The sequence below is a fragment of the Rhinolophus sinicus genome, linkage group LG04, assembly GCF_036562045.2.
Source record: "Rhinolophus sinicus isolate RSC01 linkage group LG04, ASM3656204v1, whole genome shotgun sequence".
NCBI classification, from domain to species: Eukaryota; Metazoa; Chordata; class Mammalia; order Chiroptera; family Rhinolophidae; genus Rhinolophus; species Rhinolophus sinicus.
The window spans coordinates 77,623,692-77,642,511 of record NC_133754.1 but is presented as its reverse complement, the minus strand read 5'-3'; the positions used below and the strand labels follow the sequence as shown (position 1 = coordinate 77,642,511).

General features: G+C 36.0%; 1 protein-coding gene across 3 annotated transcripts in view; it reads left to right on the top strand.

Moving 5' to 3' along the window:
• WWC2 (WW and C2 domain containing 2) overlaps positions 1-18,820 on the top strand; it is a 170,424-nt gene that overhangs the window by 87,165 nt on the left and 64,439 nt on the right. Inside the window, exons 3-5 of one of the 3 annotated variants that reach the window (XM_074329862.1) lie at positions 2,936-3,139; positions 3,813-3,849; positions 3,955-4,031. In XM_074329862.1, coding sequence (XP_074185963.1) covers position 3,849; positions 3,955-4,031 — 78 coding nt within the window. In that variant the 5' untranslated portion in view covers positions 2,936-3,139; positions 3,813-3,848. The remainder of the gene's footprint in view (positions 1-2,935; positions 3,140-3,812; positions 3,850-3,954; positions 4,032-18,820) is intronic. The other 2 variants (XM_074329861.1, XM_019736137.2) reach the window with 2 other exon arrangements.

The window sequence follows — 18,820 nt, the reverse complement described above, 5'->3', positions numbered from 1 at the left end:
TTGAGGTATGTGATGTTTTAACACTAAGTGCTATATTACTTCTTTCATATAGTAGATGACATGCAAATTATATTACATTATAATACAATGATCTCCCAAGGCCACCGGGTCTTAAAGAAATACCCCATTTGTATAATACAATTTTTTTGAATATTTACATTTCATAAATATTCTTCACAAATCTATTCAGCAAATATAGCTGATGGAGATGAAGCACAATCCTGCTTTATGAAACCTTCTGAGGTGCCGTTGGGAACGCTCTTTTGTAGTCCATACTTGAATTGTGCAATATCTCAGAAATGTGACTATTTCCTGCTGAATCTCCTGTAGGGCACTGTATTTAAGCCAGTCTACTGGAGTGTTTCTGCTGATCTGTCCAAAACAAATGCTAGTAGTTTTATTATTATTATTATTATTATTATTATTATACTTTATTCATGTGTCAGTGTTACTTTCAGTACATGGGGACAATTTAACTGTTGACAGGTATTTTATTGAAAATATGTCAATTCCACCATATGTGGGGAAATATGATTAGATAAAACCCCTAAAGATATTAAGAGCGAGAACAGGGAGTATTATTCTTACCATAGCTATTATACCTAATAAACATTCCAAGTTTTTCACATACATTTTCAATTTGTATTATCTCTTTATTTGGTTAGTTTATTAGTTTTCTATTTCTATGTAACAAGTTACCCCAAAACTTAGTGGCTTCAAATACACTTATTATCTTAGGGTTTCTGGGGGTCAGAAATCCAAACAAGACTTAGCTACATCCTGGCTCAAGGACTTTGGCAGCTTCCTTCAAGGGGGTAGCCAGGCTGCAGCCATCCCCAGACATGACTGGAGAAGCATCTGCTTCCAAACTCACTCATGTGGTTGTTGGCGCGGTTCAGTTCCTTGTTGGCTGCTGGCCAGTGGCCCGCCTGATTCTGTGCCACGTGGTCCTCTCCATAGGATGGCTTACAACAGGGCAGTTTGCTTCATTAGAGCAAAACAAGCCAAGAGCCAGGGAGAGAGACAGCGAGCGCAAGATGGCAGTAACAGCCTTTTACATCCGAGTCTCAGGTGATGTCCCATCACTTAGTCTCTGTTGTGTTCATTAGAAACAAGTCACAAGATCTAACTCATATTCAAGGGTGTGAATACTAGCAGGTGACGATTATTGTGGGTCCACAGTTGGGAAAACTTTTTTTAAGATGATAAAGTTCTGTTTGTTAGAGGGATGAGTTCTGGATTTTGAGCCAGGTTGCATTTGTGTGTATGTGTGTGTGTGTGTGTGTGTGTGTGTGTGTGTAATGAATATATATATATATATATATATATACACACACACATATATACACACACATATATATACACACATATATACATACATATACATACATATATATATATATATAAAACGTGCTTGGATAACCAGACCTGAGTAACAATGATTATTTAAAACGAAGAAATTTAGGCTCCTGTTGGCTATCTCGGCCCATTCTTCATATTCCCCACGTGGCCTGACTGCCCTGCAGTGATGACGTCCTTGAAGATTCTTGGCTGGAGGGGCTGTCCATCCAGGGCTGTCCCCCCCCTGCATCTCTTCTTTACACATTGATTCTAGCCTATTTTTCTCCACAATTAGAGGTATTCTTCCTTTGCATATTGAAATAGTTACATCTTTAAAAATGAGTGTTCAGAATACTTGCCACTTTAGAGGAAACTCACTGGTTCCAGTGACTGGGAAGCGAGGCCTCCGGGTCTGGGGCAGTGGTTGTGGTGTGTCTAGCTGACCCAGGCCACTTATCAGTCCACCAGGGCCTCTCTTGGCCCTACGGGCACCCAGGCTTCACAGCCTGAACTCCTTATCCCGAGAGACCAGACTGGACATCAGAACCCACCTGACCTCTAGAGATTCATGTGGTCACATCATATTCTCTGGCTTTTGACTCATGGTAGCCCCTGGGGCCAACCAGAAATACCGAGATGGGGCACGTTAAGGTTGAGAGTCACACGCAAAGCATTTTGAAGACATTACATGCCACTCACTAGACATTCCAGCAAATTAATAAATTAATTATCCTATCCTAATTTGTCAGGACAGGTTCTCATAGTTGTACAGTGGCCAGCCCATGGGACCTACCTGTTCTGATTGTACCTGGATTTAATGTATAGAGGTGACTGAGCGATGACACAAAGTGGTCAGTGCCATCAAAAAAAGTTGTAGAACTTACAGTTCCCAAGAGAGGAGGGCACACCACACCACGCAGGGCCCCATGGGGAAGCACCCAGGTCAGTTAGGAGGCAGAGGAGTGGAGGGGAAGGCACAGGCCAGAGCCTTTATTGTGGTTTCCAAGGGAGGGTGGGTGAGACATGGTAGGCAAGTCTGGACAAGTTTAGGATCATGGAGGAGGCAGTGTTCGATCTATGGCAGAGCAAGGGTGCACAATCCCGGCTGCTCATGGGAATCGCCTGAGGGTCTTTTACACCTACCAGCGCCTGGGTTCCACCCACAGACATTCTCATTGGTTTGGGATTTTTTTGTGGGTGTTTTTTTTTAGAGCTCTCTAGGTGATTGTGGTGTGCAGAAGTGTAGAACCAAGAACCGTGCCTGCAAGCATTGTCTTCAAACTAGGACAAGGGTTGTTTGTTTGTTTGTTTGTTTTTAAATTTCTAACCCTCTATGGACTGACTGATATTTTTGTAAAATACAATAAAATTGAATTATTAGAAAAATAGGGGAAAAAAAAATACAAACTGTAATCCCCAGTATTATTGTTAGAGTCAACAGATATACAATAACTGTATAAAATTTTCAAAATATTTACTCTTGATTTCTATACTTATTTGTTGTGGACATATAACAGAGTTCAGAGAATTTAAAGCTTAAATAATCCCTCCCAAAGCATAATTAAATTCTGAAAAATACCTAATGTATTTTCAGAAACCACACAGATTGAAGATCCAAGAAAACAATGGAGGGGGGAACAGGAGAAAATGCTCAAGGACTATCTGTCGGTGGCCCAGGACGCCCTCAGGACACAGAAGGAGCTGTACCACGTGAAGGAGCAAAGACTGGCTCTGGCCCTAGATGAATACGTACGATTAAATGATGCCTATAAGGAAAAGTCAAGCTCTCACACAAGCTGTAAGTACACTTGGCTGTTCAGACTTCAGACTTGTGGACCAAATTGTAAATGATAGAACTTGGAGTTTGTGTGGAGTTTCATTTTGGGGCCTGTTCCTTCTTCTGCAGGAAGAATCCCTGAAAGCCATAGGGTTGGGGAGGAGAACACAGGCACACCCCAGATTTCTCAGTGAAACCCCTCGACCCCATTCCAGATCAAAGTCTCCTCATTTGGGAGTCAGGTATCCCTTCTAGTTTGGCTCCTCCTTCGGCCTGATTGCCTTTTATTTATTTATTAGTTAATTTTTACCTTTTCAGATCAAGGCAAATAATTGAGCCCTTTTCGCTACTCTTGTTTGCTATCTGTAGTGAGCAGGGCCAGGAACTATTAGCTAGAGGGAAGTTTCTGTTGACCACCTGAGTTGATTTACTCCTCTCTCATCTTAAAACTTGATTATATAGATGGAGCTGACCTTGTTTAAAGAAGCAGCTATGATGGACTTAGAAGTTCTACTTAAATTAAGTTTCTGGATAATGCAAAGCTCTGATAAACTGTATGTGCAATAAGGTCTAAGATTTTATACATTGGTATAAAATTCACAAGAAAATTGAGTACCAGGGTCTTTATGACATTTTTCTTTCTTGAGTTTTTTTAAAAAATTATAAAGGTTTGAAGATTACTTTTTATATTTAGGTGTCTGATGAATGACAATAAAGGAATTATAAAGTAAGTAAGTATCCACGGAAGCCTGTAAATCTTGTTGTTTTTAGAGTTTGTAAATTCTAAGCTGAGAACTAGTTATGCAACCTTATTTTTCTTTTTTCTCTTTGAAAAGTGTTTTCAGGATCTTCGTCTAGTACTAAATATGATCCTGATATTTTAAAAGCTGAGATCTCCACTACACGATTAAGGGTAAGATTTTTTTGTTTTTTAATTGTGGTTCTACATTGAACATATGCATAAACTTTGAAGGTGGGGAAGGGACTTTAGTGGTCATCTGCCAACTCCATTCGCTGTAGGAATCTCCTCCACGTGTTCCCTATGGGTGGTCTTTCTGCCCTTGTTAGAAGTTGTTCAGTGATTCAGGTTGTTCTTGTTATTGAAACAGTGTGTTCCATCACTGGGCAGTTTTGTCATTTGCAGTTAGTATACTGAATCAAACTTTGAGTTGCAATAACTTACTTTCCGTTGTCGTGCTGAAATATGTCTTTCAGAGTAGAGCCTAGTTGCTCCTTCATTGGACAACCCAATATTTAAAGATGCCCACGATTTGCAACATCAAGCCATTCCTTTTCTAGATCAAACTTGACTAACTTCTTACACTTTCTCATGGGTTGTTTCCTGATTTTTGCCCTAAGTTTTTTTTACCAAACTGCTGTTAAGCTTGTTTGTCCTTGATTTTTGGAGTCTTAAATTAAGACTATTCAAGTAAGTAAATTCATGCAACCATTACCTAGGTCATGAAATAGATTATTACCGTGACCCCAGAAGCCCCCTTTGTCTCCCCTCATTGTCATATCCTTCTCTCTAAAGGTAACACTGGTCTCATCAACACTATAGGTTACTCTTTTGCCTGCTTTGAACTTTGTAAAACTGGAATGCTACCACATATATTATTTGATAGCTTCTTTTTCTCAAGAACATTTTGAGATTCATCCACATAAACTTTTATTGCTGTAAAGCGTTCCACTTTGGGTGGGGTACATACCATAAATTCTTTATGTCTTCTACCTACTACGTTTATTCCAATTTCTGATAATTAAAACTTACGCCTTAATGTGTATGTCTATTATACATGTCTTTTGGTGCACATGTGTACACATTTGTATTAGTTAACAATTAAGAGTGAAATTGCTGTATCAAAAAATATTCATAGCTTCAACTTTAGCAAATGCTTACAGTTTGAGCCTTTCTTGCTTTCTGTCTTTCTTTATAGCTCTGAATTATTTTCTGCACATGTCCTTTGCCTATATCCCACAGGTTTTGAATTTTGTATTTTTATTATCAATCAGTTCAAAATACTTTCTAACTAAAAAGGAATGAGATTCTGATACATGCTACTGAAGAGTAGCATAACATACTACCCTAAAGTATGCCACCTTAGTATACTGATTACATATTTTGAGCTGTAGGCATTGAAAATCAGCAAATGCAGAAAGAGGCTTTCTCTGAGCCCCTCTTATCTGACTAAGGACAGATTCTCCAAAAGGAACTTCAGTTTTCATAAATCCCCTCAGCAGGAGTTTCATTAGCCAGGGATGATTGGCTTACCACAGGAGAGGAGACTAGATGTGAACACCACGCCCAGACACACTTTGTCACAAACTGTCATATCTTCCATATATTCCCTTATGGGCCCATTCATCTTTCCCCAAAATCACTTACTTTCCTCTAAGAGGCCTACATATCTCATCCCCGTAAGCTACCTCAGAGAATGACACATTTTACCCCCTATTCTCCATGTATACATGAGGTATACATGTTAATAAACTTCTGTTTGTTTTTTTCTTGTTAAGAAAACTTTCTAACTTCTTTATGATTTCCCACATGAGTGAGTGTGTTGCTTAATTTTTAAATCGCTGGTCATTATATTATCTTTTATTATTGATTGCAGCTTAATTCCACTGTGTACTGTTCAGTTCTGAAATTTCTATTTGATTGTTTTATATTGTTTTTAGTTACTTGTCCAAATTCTGAGCATTGACATAATTTTTAAACAAAATAATCACAGTTACTTTTTAAATTCCATACCTTGATTAACACAATATCTAAATTTTCTATACATTGGATTCTTCAGCATGGTCTGAAGAGTGGTTTTGATTTTTGGTCAATATTTAACTTCTTACAGCTGTTTACTTTTTATTAAGAGCCACATATTATGTATGAAAAAGTATAAAGGTAATTTGAGGTTTTGGATGATCTTGTCATCCTTCAAAGAGAATTTAGTTTTTAACTTCTTGTAGGCAGTTAGGCCGGGTCAGATCATTTTAATTCAATCAAGGTTTGAGCTGTCTGAAATCTGGGCTTCCTTCCTTTTCTGAGAGTGGGTCTATTTCCAGTTCACCCTTTCTCTTAGGGTAAAGCTCTTCAAACTCCCAAATGAACTCCTGGGGTGTTTTATGAGGCCCCTTGATGCTTAATGGAAGCGGAGCTCCAAATCTCTCCACAAGCCTCCCAGCTCACCAGGACTGCCAGTCGTTCTCTGTATCTTGGGGCTGCTCAGCCACTGCATTCTCCCAACTTTGTAGCCTCTATTGCATACGCAAATGTATCAAAAGGAAAAAAAAAACGGCCCAGTCTGGATCATGACGGTGGGCTTCCCTTATCTTTTGGGTTTTTAACACAAGTTTTTGCTGCCTTGGTAGTTTGCCAATGTCTTCAAATAGATGTTTTGTTTGTTTTTTTCTTCCTCACGACTTTTCTATTTGTTCTTAGGAAAAGAGTGTGAAAAAAGTTTGCCGATACTTTCTGAAAGCCAAACCTGTCTTCAGTTTGGATTTCTGGGTTAAATTTAGGGAGTCATTGATAGAAGTGTTTTGTGTCTTTCTACTATCAACATCTTCCTGTTTTACTCTGTCAACCCACCCATATTTCTCTGTACCTTTCTCAAGAATATCATGCGATGGTTTGTCAAATGCCTTGCTGCTGTGGCTCTGTTCTATGTCTATACATTTCTGTGATCTACGAGGCTAGATGCCTTGTCTAAAAAAAGGGAAATGAAGGTATTTTGTCAAAACTTATACTCTTAATAAACCTCAGTACTCACTTGAGCTGTGCATTTCTCCAAAAGTTATTACTTATTATCATTGTCCTTTGAAATTTTTACCATCTTTCACACTTCGTATCTTTGTAAGACACATTGTAAACCCCCCTTTAGGAAAGATGCAAACTAAGGAAGGGATTTAAAAACAGAAACATACAGATATCTCACACAAATAAGCATTTAGAAGGAAATGGAGCCCCCTGTCAATCAGGGAGATCCCAGGAGATCCCAAATGGTCACACTCCCCGGACCTGTCTCCTAATGCAGCCGAATCTCTTAGATACAGCTTATTTTATGCCAGGTTTAATGTGTTCTTACTATCAGAAGCCTGTATATTTCATATTACATATTTTTTTAATCACTGTGTGACCACAAGATGAGTTGGACAGGAATGCTCTCCTCAATAAGGCGCTTCCCTCACAAAGAGGACATGAGCCATTCATAAATAACTGTAATAAAAGATCAGAAGTGACACTCCCTTCATCTCGTTCCATTCATGAATAGGTGCTTGTTTAACACTTCCTGTCAGTGTAAATGCCTTCTTTAGCAGTGCTCCCTTAGCAAATCTGCCCTTGTTGCTGTTGTGATGTTTTGAACTGTGTCGTGGTTTGAACACTGTGGAACAGATGGAGCGCTCTCTCTGCTGTTTGTGCACATTTTAGCCAGGTAGCACTTTCAGGATGCCCCAGCCATGCAAAAGTGGCCTTTCCTGGCTTGTCTGCCCTGTAGGAATTGCTGTGTACACTAATAGTCACTTTCACAAATTAATGCCACAGAAATAGTAACTCAGGAATGAACTAATTCGTCATTGTTTGTCGTGGAGTACCTGTCTGTATTTTTAGTCACAATAACAATGTTTTAGACAAAGTCAAACACTAACTTCATACTTCATTATTCTGATGCAACAGTATTAGCAGTTGTGCTGCATTTGTTTTACTGAATTAAAGCTGGTGGGTGAAGTATTTGAGAACCATCTGTCTAAAACATCTGTTTTATTTTATATTATGGTCATAGGTATTAGTGATCACTGGGTTTCAGTTTCCTCCTTCGTCAAATGGGATAATAGTAACTTATAGGCATCTTATTTCTAGTTGGGTGAAATGAATAAGTTATTTTACTTTTAATTAATATACTCATAACTTTTAGGGGTAATGTTTAATTACTTGGAAAAATCTTTTTTTTTTTTTTTTTTTAGGGAGAGAATGTAAAAATTTTCACTGCGTATTTTATTATTTTATTATATTCATAATAGATACTTAAACCATTGTCTTCTTGGGATATAGGGTATGGAATATCTCATACAAACTAAACCTTAAGTTCAACTGATATTTAAAAATATATATACCCCAAATTACAAATAGGTAAGATTTGGTGAAAATTTGGTGGAGAAAATGTGTGATGAATTTGATTAAATTTTTACTAATGTTTATTAAACTGAAATAAAATGTTAGAAGTGTAAAAGAAAATTTTTAGTAATACAAGTGCATTTGAGAAATGTGTTGAACACCATAGCATATGCTCTGATCCAACTTTTAACTTTCTAAAAAAAAAAAAGAAAACAAAGGCCCCTTTGCTTAAATCATTTGTACTCTGGCTGGTTAGTAGACACTGCTATTAATAATAATGTACTATCTTTTGTTCTCAAATATATTTACTCACACATTGTTAGTATGAATTCTCTTTGAATTGTTTTTAGCTGTGGTGATGGACTTAGAAAAGTCATCCACAGTCTTACATATTTGTAATCTTGGGCACAGATTTAAAACAATGGCAGTTGAATTTAAGGTTTAGTTTGTAACTGAATAGAGTTAACTCATGTGCACATTATATTATGATACTTTAACCACTTATGTAACTAACATACAAAAATCATAGCAGTGCACTTCAGAATAAAAGAAATATGTCTTCTGAGAATGTGAATTGCTACAAATAAGGTTTGTCTCTTGACTAGACATGAGAGATATGCTTTTACTTGTACTACATGTAAAGCTTAGCTTATATCCCAGGTTCTTTCAACTGTGACCTTCTTGATTTCAGAGTATTAAAAGAAAAAGAGGGATATTAACGTGCAGCACCAAACCATACATTGGGGATGGTTATTCTTCTTTTAGGATGTATAGAAATGAATTTGTGTTGTAGTTGGTGTTGGGTTAGAAAACAGTACACCAGTCTTAGTGAATTTTGAATGAAATGAGGAATGATATGACTTGATTCACTAAAGAAAAGAGAGCAAGACTAAAAGAGAAAATGAGAGAGAGAGGTACTCTGTTTAATGCAAGAACTGGTGTTATCTCTCTTATGACATGCTAGTAACTTGAAATAATTAAAATTCATAGCACAGTAGTGCTTTTTGCAATAAAAGTATACTCAGACCTTGAGTAAACTATAACACTTAATAACACTTATTGATTTCATAATGTTTTGTTTCTCTCTTTAATGGTTTTAGTCTCCTTTTCTAGCTTTGAAGGGTACCATACTGCAGGCTAAATAATATATACTTCAGAAGAAATCTTTCATTGACCCTGTGTTTTGGGGGAGGAGATGTTTAGTTTCTCCTCATCTAGATAAACTACCATGTCAATCTCTCTGGCCATGGCTTCCAGTCTTCTCCATCTTAATTCATAAACACCCTTATATCCATAATGCTCATGGCATTTTACAAAATTAAATGCTTTTAACTTCTCCTATGATAGAATATAGAGTCTAAGCAAACAAAAATAGGAAAATAATGGTTCATAAATGATCAATTTTAAATGATCCTGTAAAACCTACAAGAGTCATTCTCTCATTTTTCAAAAGGCTATAGGAGTTAGCTTTGTTAGCTTTGTGGAACTGTGTGAGATAAACAGCTATTATAATGAATACATTCAAACCAACACTTCCTAATATTTTAATAGTTTTCCTTGACATATACACAATAAATATATTGACCTAATATGTTCACATTAAATTTTGGGAGACTCACTCTCCTGAGGCCATGACAATGAAGTAGTGAGAGAAAAATACATCTATTTATACTACATACATTCTGCAATCTTCAGCATTTTCATGTACATATTTATTTCTAGAGTTAAGGGTGGTAGACATAGTTCTACGGCTTCTACTTAATCAAAGAACCCAACTCCGAGAGCTCCTTCTATTACAGAGGAATAGAATTTTGTGATGTGAGATTAACCAATTGAATCCCAAAATTAGATCTTGTGCCTATAGAGAGAGAAGGAGAGATTAATGAAATAGGTCCAACAGGGAGCTATTCTGTCTAAAATTCAGGCTGTTGGAATCACATGAATATCTTTTCAAAGATCCAACTGGCTTCTGTTTTTGCCCAGGAAGGACTAACTGCTACAGGAATTGTCCTATAACAACAGACAAAGGACTGGACAAACTCCATAAACCAACTGTTTTCAGACATTGGCTAACAGCCAGTAAAATACTGATCCCCAACGGAAGGGAAACAGGGGAGCCCTGAGATTGCATCATCGGCAGTGCAGCAAGGACTCACACATAATCTAGTCGTGTGCCTGAGTTAACGAGACAGAAGAATAAAGTTCAGTGAAGTGGAAGTGTCTAGGATTTGTGGGAAATACTGGAGAGGAGGGAGCTAGAGAGTGAGAAAGAGAGCAAGAACAAGCTCTGGAGATCTCCTCAAACCTTTGAATACTGATTAAGCCTGGTATAAAATACGACAAGGCCTGGGAAAGAAAGCAGTAGGAAAAACAGTTCTCAGAGCTTACATAGGACTGGGAATAGTTCATGTTTCCATCAGACAGAATTGAGGGACCTCATAAGACATGGGACATCAGGTAGAGACCTCAGTAGTTGGACCAAATTAATCCAAGACTAAAGGTGGCTTTGGACCTATCCTTATAAAAATTAAAGCAAACCTTGAATGGACCAAACTGATTTAAAATATTAACTGTGTGCTACTTGAAAGTCCAGCATTCTTTAAGAGACCACAATAAAATCCAACACCAACAATGTAAAATTCACAATGGCCAACTACTAGTCAAAAACGTCCATGCATGTTGGGGATGAGAGAAGTGGGGAGAGGCAGAAGGAAGGGACTACCAAGGGACATGAGGAAGCTTTTGGGAGAATGATGGATATGTTCGTTACCTTGATTGTGTTGGTGGTTTCATGGGTATATACATATGTCAGCGCTTATTAAAGTATATAGTTTAAGCATTCATTTTATTATATGCCAGTTATACGTTAATAAAGCTGTTAATAAATTATCAGACATTCAAAGAGGAAGAGAGACATATTTAATAACAAAATAGAAATAACAAAAAGAAAAAGTGATAGCTATGATTTGATTAGCAGACAAACTTGTGAAAACATTATATATATATATATATATATATATACACACATATATACGTACATATATATATATTCAAGAATGTAATTTTAAACATGAAGAGAGAAAATAAAGATATAAAAAAGATCAAAGTGGAACTTTTACAGAGTAGAAATACAATATCAAAAATGAAAAATACACTGGATTGAGAATAACCCAGATGCTGAATAAAAATCAGTGAATTTGAAGACAGGAATAGAAACTATACAAAATGAATTACACAGATGAAAAAAAAAAGCCTGAGAAAAATTTAACAGCACATCAGACTCCTGCGGTACAATATTAAAGGGTCTAATGTATGTGTTAAACTCCCCAAAAAAGAGCAAGGAGAAGGAGATAACAAAAATATATTTGAAGAAATTAAAAACTATAAATCCATTGATAGAGGAAGGTATTCCAAAGCAAGATAAGAACAAACAAGATTACATCAAAGTATATCATTGTTACATTGCTGAAAATCAGTTATAAAGAGAAAATCTTAAAAGCAACCATAGAAATTAGACATATTACATACAGTGGAACAAGGATAATAATTACAACAGACTTCTAATCAGAAACTATGCAAGCTACTGGACAATGGACTGATATCTTCAAAGTACTAAAAGAAAAATGTCAACCTAGATTGCTATAGTTAGTGAAAATATCTCTCAAAATTAAAGGCAAAAACACACAACCCAGTTTCAGAAATAGTAAGGGACTATAATAGATATTTCTCTAAAGAAGATATGCAAATTACCAATAAGCATATGAAAAGATGACAAACATCACTAGTCATTAAGGAAATGCAAATCAAAACCATAAGATACCACCTCACACCCATTAGGGTGGCTATTATATTTAAAAAAATAAAAAACAAACAGAACACAGGTGTGGGTGAGAATGTGGCGCAATTGGAACCCTTGTACATTGCTGGTGGGAATGGAAAATAGTACAACCACTGTGCAAAACAGTATGGCAGTTGCTCCAAAAGTTAAACAGAATTGCCATGTGATTTAGCAATTCTACTTCTCAGTATACCCAAAAGAAGGGACTCAAACAGATTCTTGTACACCAATGTCCATAGTAACTTTATTCACAATAGTCAAAAGGTGGAAGTGACCTTTATTAGCCAGGGTTCTCCAGAGAAACAAAACCAATAAGGTGTATGTATGTATATATGTAAAGAAATGTATTACAAAACTTGACTCCCATGATTGTGGAGACTGGCAAATACAAATCTGCAGTGTGTGCTGGCTGATGATGCAGTTTCTGTCCAAAGCTGGCAGGCAGAGACCCAGGAGAGCCAATGGTGCGCATGACGTCTGAAGGCAGTGTCCTAGAGAATCCCCTCTTGTTCGGGGAGGCCTGTCTTCCTGTTCTAATCAGGCCTTCAGCTGACTGGATGAGGCCCACCCACATTACGGAAGTAAAGCTCCATACTCAGAGTTCACCAGTTTAAATGTTAATGTCATCCAAAAACTCCCTCTACGTTGATACACAAAATTAACCATTACACAACCTGTATATCCATCAACGGATGAATAGATAAACAAAATATGGTATATAGGCATGCCTCGGAAATATTGCAGGTTCAGTTCCAGACCATGCAAGAAAGCGAATATTGTAATAAAGCGAGTCACGTGAATTTTTTAGTTTCCCAGTACACATAAAAGTTATGTTTAAAAAAAATGTTAAAAAAAATGTTTACACTATACTGTAGTCTATTAATTGTGCAATAACATTATGTCTAAAAAAACAATGTACATACCTTAGTTAAAAAAATACTTTATTGCTAAAATATACTAACCATCTACTGAACCTTCAGCAAGTTATAATCTTCTTGCTGATGGAGGGTCTTGTCTTGATGTTGATGAAAATGCAGTATCTGTGAAGCACAATAAAGTAAAGCACAACAACCGAGGTATACTTGTATACATACAATTGAATATTATTCAGTCTTAAAAAGGAATGAAATTCTAATAGATACTACAACATGGATTCACTTTGAAAACATTATGCTAAGTGAAATAAGCCAAGCTCAAAAGGATAAATGTTGTATGATTTCCCTCATGTGAGGCACCTAGAATAGACAATATATAGAGACAGGAAGTATAATAGTTGCTTCTGGGGCTGGAGGAAAGGAGAATGGGGAATTACTATTTAATGGTTATAGAGATTCAGTTTGGGATGTTAAAAAAGTTCTGGAGATGACTAGTGATGATAGTTGTACTTAATGCCACTCTATTGTACATTTAAAAATGGTTAAGTGGTAGAATTTATTATGTGTATATTTTATTACAAATTAAAAATTTGTTTTTTATTTTTCAATTACAGCTGACATACAATATTATATTAGTTTTAGGTATATAGCATAGTGATTAGACATTTATATAACTTACAAAGTGATCCTCCAATAAGTCTAGTATCCACCTATCACTATACATAGTTATTACAATATTATTAGGTATACCCCTATGCTGCACTTCACATCCCTGTGACTATTTTGTAACTGCCAATTACGGCAAAATTTTTTAACTGAAGGTAAAATAAAGATTTATTTTCAGACAAACAAATGCTGTGAGAATTGGTTGCTTGCAGAACTATAATATATTAAATGTTAAAGGGAATTTCTTCAAGCAGAGTGAAAAGGATACCACCTAGAAATTTGGATCTATATAAAATAATGAAAAATGTAGGTGGTAGTAAATAAGTGTGTGAATAGAAGATTTCTTAATAATTTAAAGTCTCTTTAAATATAGTTGCTTATTTACTTAAAAATAAAAAAATATGTCACAGGGTTTGTAAATATTTAGAAGCAAAATATAGGATATCACAAAGAATAGGGAAAACAGAAGGCACTTACACTATACATAAAGGAATATAATATCATTTGCAAGTAGACTGTATATTTTATACATTAGAGCAGGAGTGCCCAAACTTTGTCTATAAAGGGCCAAATGGTAAATAGTTAAGTTTTGTAGATATGGTAAGCAGAATTCTAAGATATCCTCCAAGATTCCCCGCTTCCCCACCTTCCCCAGTATACACACCCTACATAACCTCTAGGCTAAATATGATGGATTTTTACTCCTGTGATTGGGTTATTTTATATGGCACAGCTAACTTAAAGATAGAGAGGTCATTTTAAAACAGTATTTCTCTGGCTGGATGTAGAGGAGGAAGTCAGAGGTTTGAAGCACAGGGGCATTCGTGTACCATTTCTGTAGTAAAGATGAAGAAATCCACATGGAAAGGACCTGAGAGTGACCTCTTCTGTTAGCCAGCAAGGAAATTAAATCTCTTTCCTACCTAGAGCCACAGTAAATGAATTCTACCGGCAGCAAGAATATAGTTGAGAATGGATTTTCCCCTAGAGCCTCCACATGAGAGAGAACTCAGCCTGGCTGACACCTCAATTTCAGTTTTGTAATATCTTGAACAGAGAACCCAGCCAGACGTTGTGAGCTATTAAATGGGTATAAGTTTAAGCTGCTAATTTTGTGATAATTTATTCTTCAGCGACAGAAAACTGAGGCCACATACAGACTCTGTCACAGATTTTTCTTTTTACTTTTTTTGGGAAAAATTATCAAAAACATGAAAACTAGTCCTAACTCATTAGCCATAAAAAATTAGACCACAGGGTAGATTTGACCCACAGCTGCCATTTGCTGATCCCTGCCCTAGAATAACCACTAAGAAAATACAGACGTATTACCAATGGTGGGGATAAAAATGGAATCATAAAAATAATAATAATAATAATAATCTAAAAGGAGGCAGGAATAGAGATAGAAAGGATAAAGGAACATATGTGACGATTAAAAAGCAAATATATAGTAGATTTAAACCCAACTATATCAATAATTACACTAAGTATAAATGGTCTAAATGCTCCAATTAAAAGGCAGAAATTATCAGAGTGGTGAAAATAAGAACCAACTCTATGATGGCTAAAACAGACCTATTTTAAATATAAAGACCCAGATAGGCTGAAAATTAAAAGGAGTGAAAAATATATACCATGAAAATACAAATGCAAAGAAAGTTGTGGTTCCTGTATTAATATCAAAGTAAAGTTTAAAATAAGGATATTATTACCAGGGATTTCCTATTAATAATTAAGTCAGGTAATCATGGGACATAATGATGTGCATACGCAGAATCCTAAAGGTAAGTACACATAATAACAGAGCTTCAAATACCTGAAGTAAAGACCAATAAAACTGAAAGGAGAAATATGAATTCACAATTGTAGTTGGATATATCAACACTTCTCTCTCAGTAATTGATAGAATATACAGACAAAATCAGCACAGTGTTGAAGTTGTGAACAATAACATCAACTAACCTTATCAAATTAACATTTATAGAACATGCCTTCTAAAAACAGCAAAATACATATTATTTTTGAGTGCACATGGAATATTCACAAAGGAGACCTTACTCTAGGCTATGCCGAGTCCTGTGGCAACTTATTGGTTTATTTTAATTACTTGTGGAGATCTAGCCTTAACTTACCATATTTCTATCTATTAATTGTATCTCAAGGTAGTACATTTCATAAATGTTTCATACAATTTTTCTCAATAGCTTTGTTCTTTTTCCTTTCTATTGTTAAAAGTTTGGGTTTTTAAAACAATGTTGTACTCAGTCATCTTGTTTCTGATGACAGAATTCATTTATTAGTCATCACAAATGGTTCTAAAAGCATCTGGTGGGATTCTATTTTCCTCTATTTTTTAGTAAAGTAAAAAAAAAAAAAAATTATTATTATTAATCCTGTGACTATCTGGAACTGATTTCTCATTTCCTTAAAGGTGAGGCTTTTTAGTGATGTGGAAGCGGTCGTGAAGGGAAGGCTTTCCAGAAGGAGCAGGCTGACAGTTGCCCTTTGTTGGCTTGCTTAAGGAGCTCCCAGCAAGACAATACAGAACATGGTGAAAAGGGAAGGTAGTCATTAGTAAAATGCCATTTTACTCGTTATGGCGTTAATTTTGCCAGGTTCACTTTCAGGGCAGACTTATGAAACCTGCCTGTCTTGTGATCCTTCCAAGGCCCATAGGTTTCGGGAACTTACTTTTCCTTCATTGTCATCTTCTTTCTCTCCTTATTACAATATGATCGTAAGAGAGGTAAGAAGCGCTATGATTTCCAGTCATACTTAACACACTTAATCACAGCACCTTCTTGGTTTTCAGAAATAACTTTAAAATCAATTTAAAATGTCAGTTGCTTTAGTGCAGTCAGTATAGAAAGCAGGAAATGTGCAAAAGTCATGGTTCTCTTGTCTCCAATTTGGTCCTCTGGGCTTTGAGATTTAATTCCAGAGAAATAGGTCTGTACAATTAGATGGTTGGCTATGGCTACAGAAAGTTCAGTGTGTAAGAGAAAACAACACAGGCACTAGGGCTTGTGGGCTGTTCATATCTTCGGTTTGGCTGGGATATTGGAATAATGAAGTTTCGAAGGTAAAATAAGGGCCATAGATTTTATTTAGGTCATTTTACTACAATTCTAGTTTGTCTTTGATCTCACATATATTATCATGCCATTAATAACTAAAACTTTTGTAATTGCAGTTTTTAAAAAATTATCCTGTGTTCTAGACTGCTCTCTGCTGCTTAATAGTAGTGAGACCTTCAGCAGATTACTTACTTATTCTCTTGAGGCCTTAGATTCCTCACTTATAAAGTAAGAAATAAACTGCATCTATCTAAGAAAGGAGTTGTGAGGATTAAAAATAGGTAGATGAGGGTAAAGGGGATCAAATATATGGTGATGGAAGGAGAACTGACTCTGGGTGATGAACGCACAATGTGATTTATAGATGATGTATTACAGAATTGTACACCTGAAACCTATATACCTTTACTAACAATTGTCACCCCAATAAACTTTAATTAAAAGAAATAGGTATTTATATTTAGCGCAATATCTGGAATACATAAAGTACTCCTGAATTTTAGCTCTCATTATTACTTCCTAGCAGAGTCCACATTGTGCTAAATTTGCAAGTCAGCATTGGTTTAATCCTTTAGCTGTGACCCAAGGACATTTGTTTTTATATTCTGTGTACTATATTTACGAATGGAAGAGTAGAAATAATGATCCTCTAGTAGCTAACGATGTCAAATGGTTTTCCAAGAAGAAAGGTTGTTGAACTAATTAAGACCATAGTCTTAAAACCAAAAACAATTGTAAATAATATCTGGTTGGAAATAATACTTGTTTTCACTTGTCAGTATAATCGAATCAAACTTTTTCATAGTTAACAAAACAAAATGCAACATTTTATTTTGTTAACTATGAAAAAGAAGACCCTCCAAAATAAAAACAGTAGCTTTCAGCCAACTCTATGTAAAGTAAGTAATGTGTAAGAAAAGAAAGCATAGGTTAGCTTTCTCTATCACTGTCACTCAACATGCAATAAAATGTGACTCACATCACTTAGAGTCTGAATTGTCGAATACTAATTTTAGACTTTAAATGATAATTCTGAAAAAAATTAAATTGGTGTGTCATCACAGTCCAAATGATTTTAAGTAGAATGCTATTTTATGTCAATGAGCTGTACTAATTGTTTTAATTTAGTTGATCTAAGTAGTCTCCCTATCAACTGTGTTTTCAAAGGTAAAGATAAACTTCAGCTGTTCGAGTTACTGTTCATTTTTGGGTTATCTGTTGTTTTAAAATAAAATGTTACAGTCTTTTTGGTAAAAAGCTCTTGGGAGTCCTGTCAGAAGTAGAAGTACATGTGGAATGAGCTGTTGATTACTGATGGCTCTTTGGACATGCAGTAGTCTCATAGTAAAACTGTAATGTCTTTCTGATACACTGAATTTGCTCATTGCTCTTCATGAATTACAACACCTTCCAAATCTAGTTCAGATGTCTCCTCCTCCATGAGGTCGGTCAGCCCACATCCCCAGTCCTTTCCTCCTCGGGATTCCAGTGGCATTGTTTACACTTCTCTCTGTAATTATAAATTGGGCTTTGCAGCACAATTGTTAGAATTTCCCTAATAAAATGTCAGTGCCTTAAGGCACAAACTTGTAAACACTCAGATAAACTCAACAGATCGATTATTAAATATCTTCTATATCCAAAGTATTGTGCCTTAGGTCTACAAATACAAGTTTCACACAGCACGTGTCCTTGTCATTTTATTCCTCATCGTGCCTAGTATTCCTCTTGACTTTTTTTCTCTTATATTCCATTATGCTCTCTTTTTTGCCTCCAATTCTCTTGCCACTACTTCACGGTGTGTTTTGTCTCTTCCTGTAGTAGATTTCTGAGATGAAGATGGCGCACGCGTGTTTCTGAATGCTCTTCTCTTTTCAGTACACATGCGCTGTAGGTGATCCTCCTTATTCTCACACATTTAAAACATCATCTTTATGTCAGTGACTCTCAATTTTGTATCTGTAGTCCAGGCATTTCTTTTGAACATCAAGTCCACATATTCCAATTGCCTTTGAAGTCTCACGGGTATCAGAAAAATATGTTAAAGAAAACCCTGTCTTTCCCCAGGTTTTGTCCCACTCTCCACGAAAGCACCTCCATGCACCCACCGGGCAAGTAACTATCCTGGGAGTG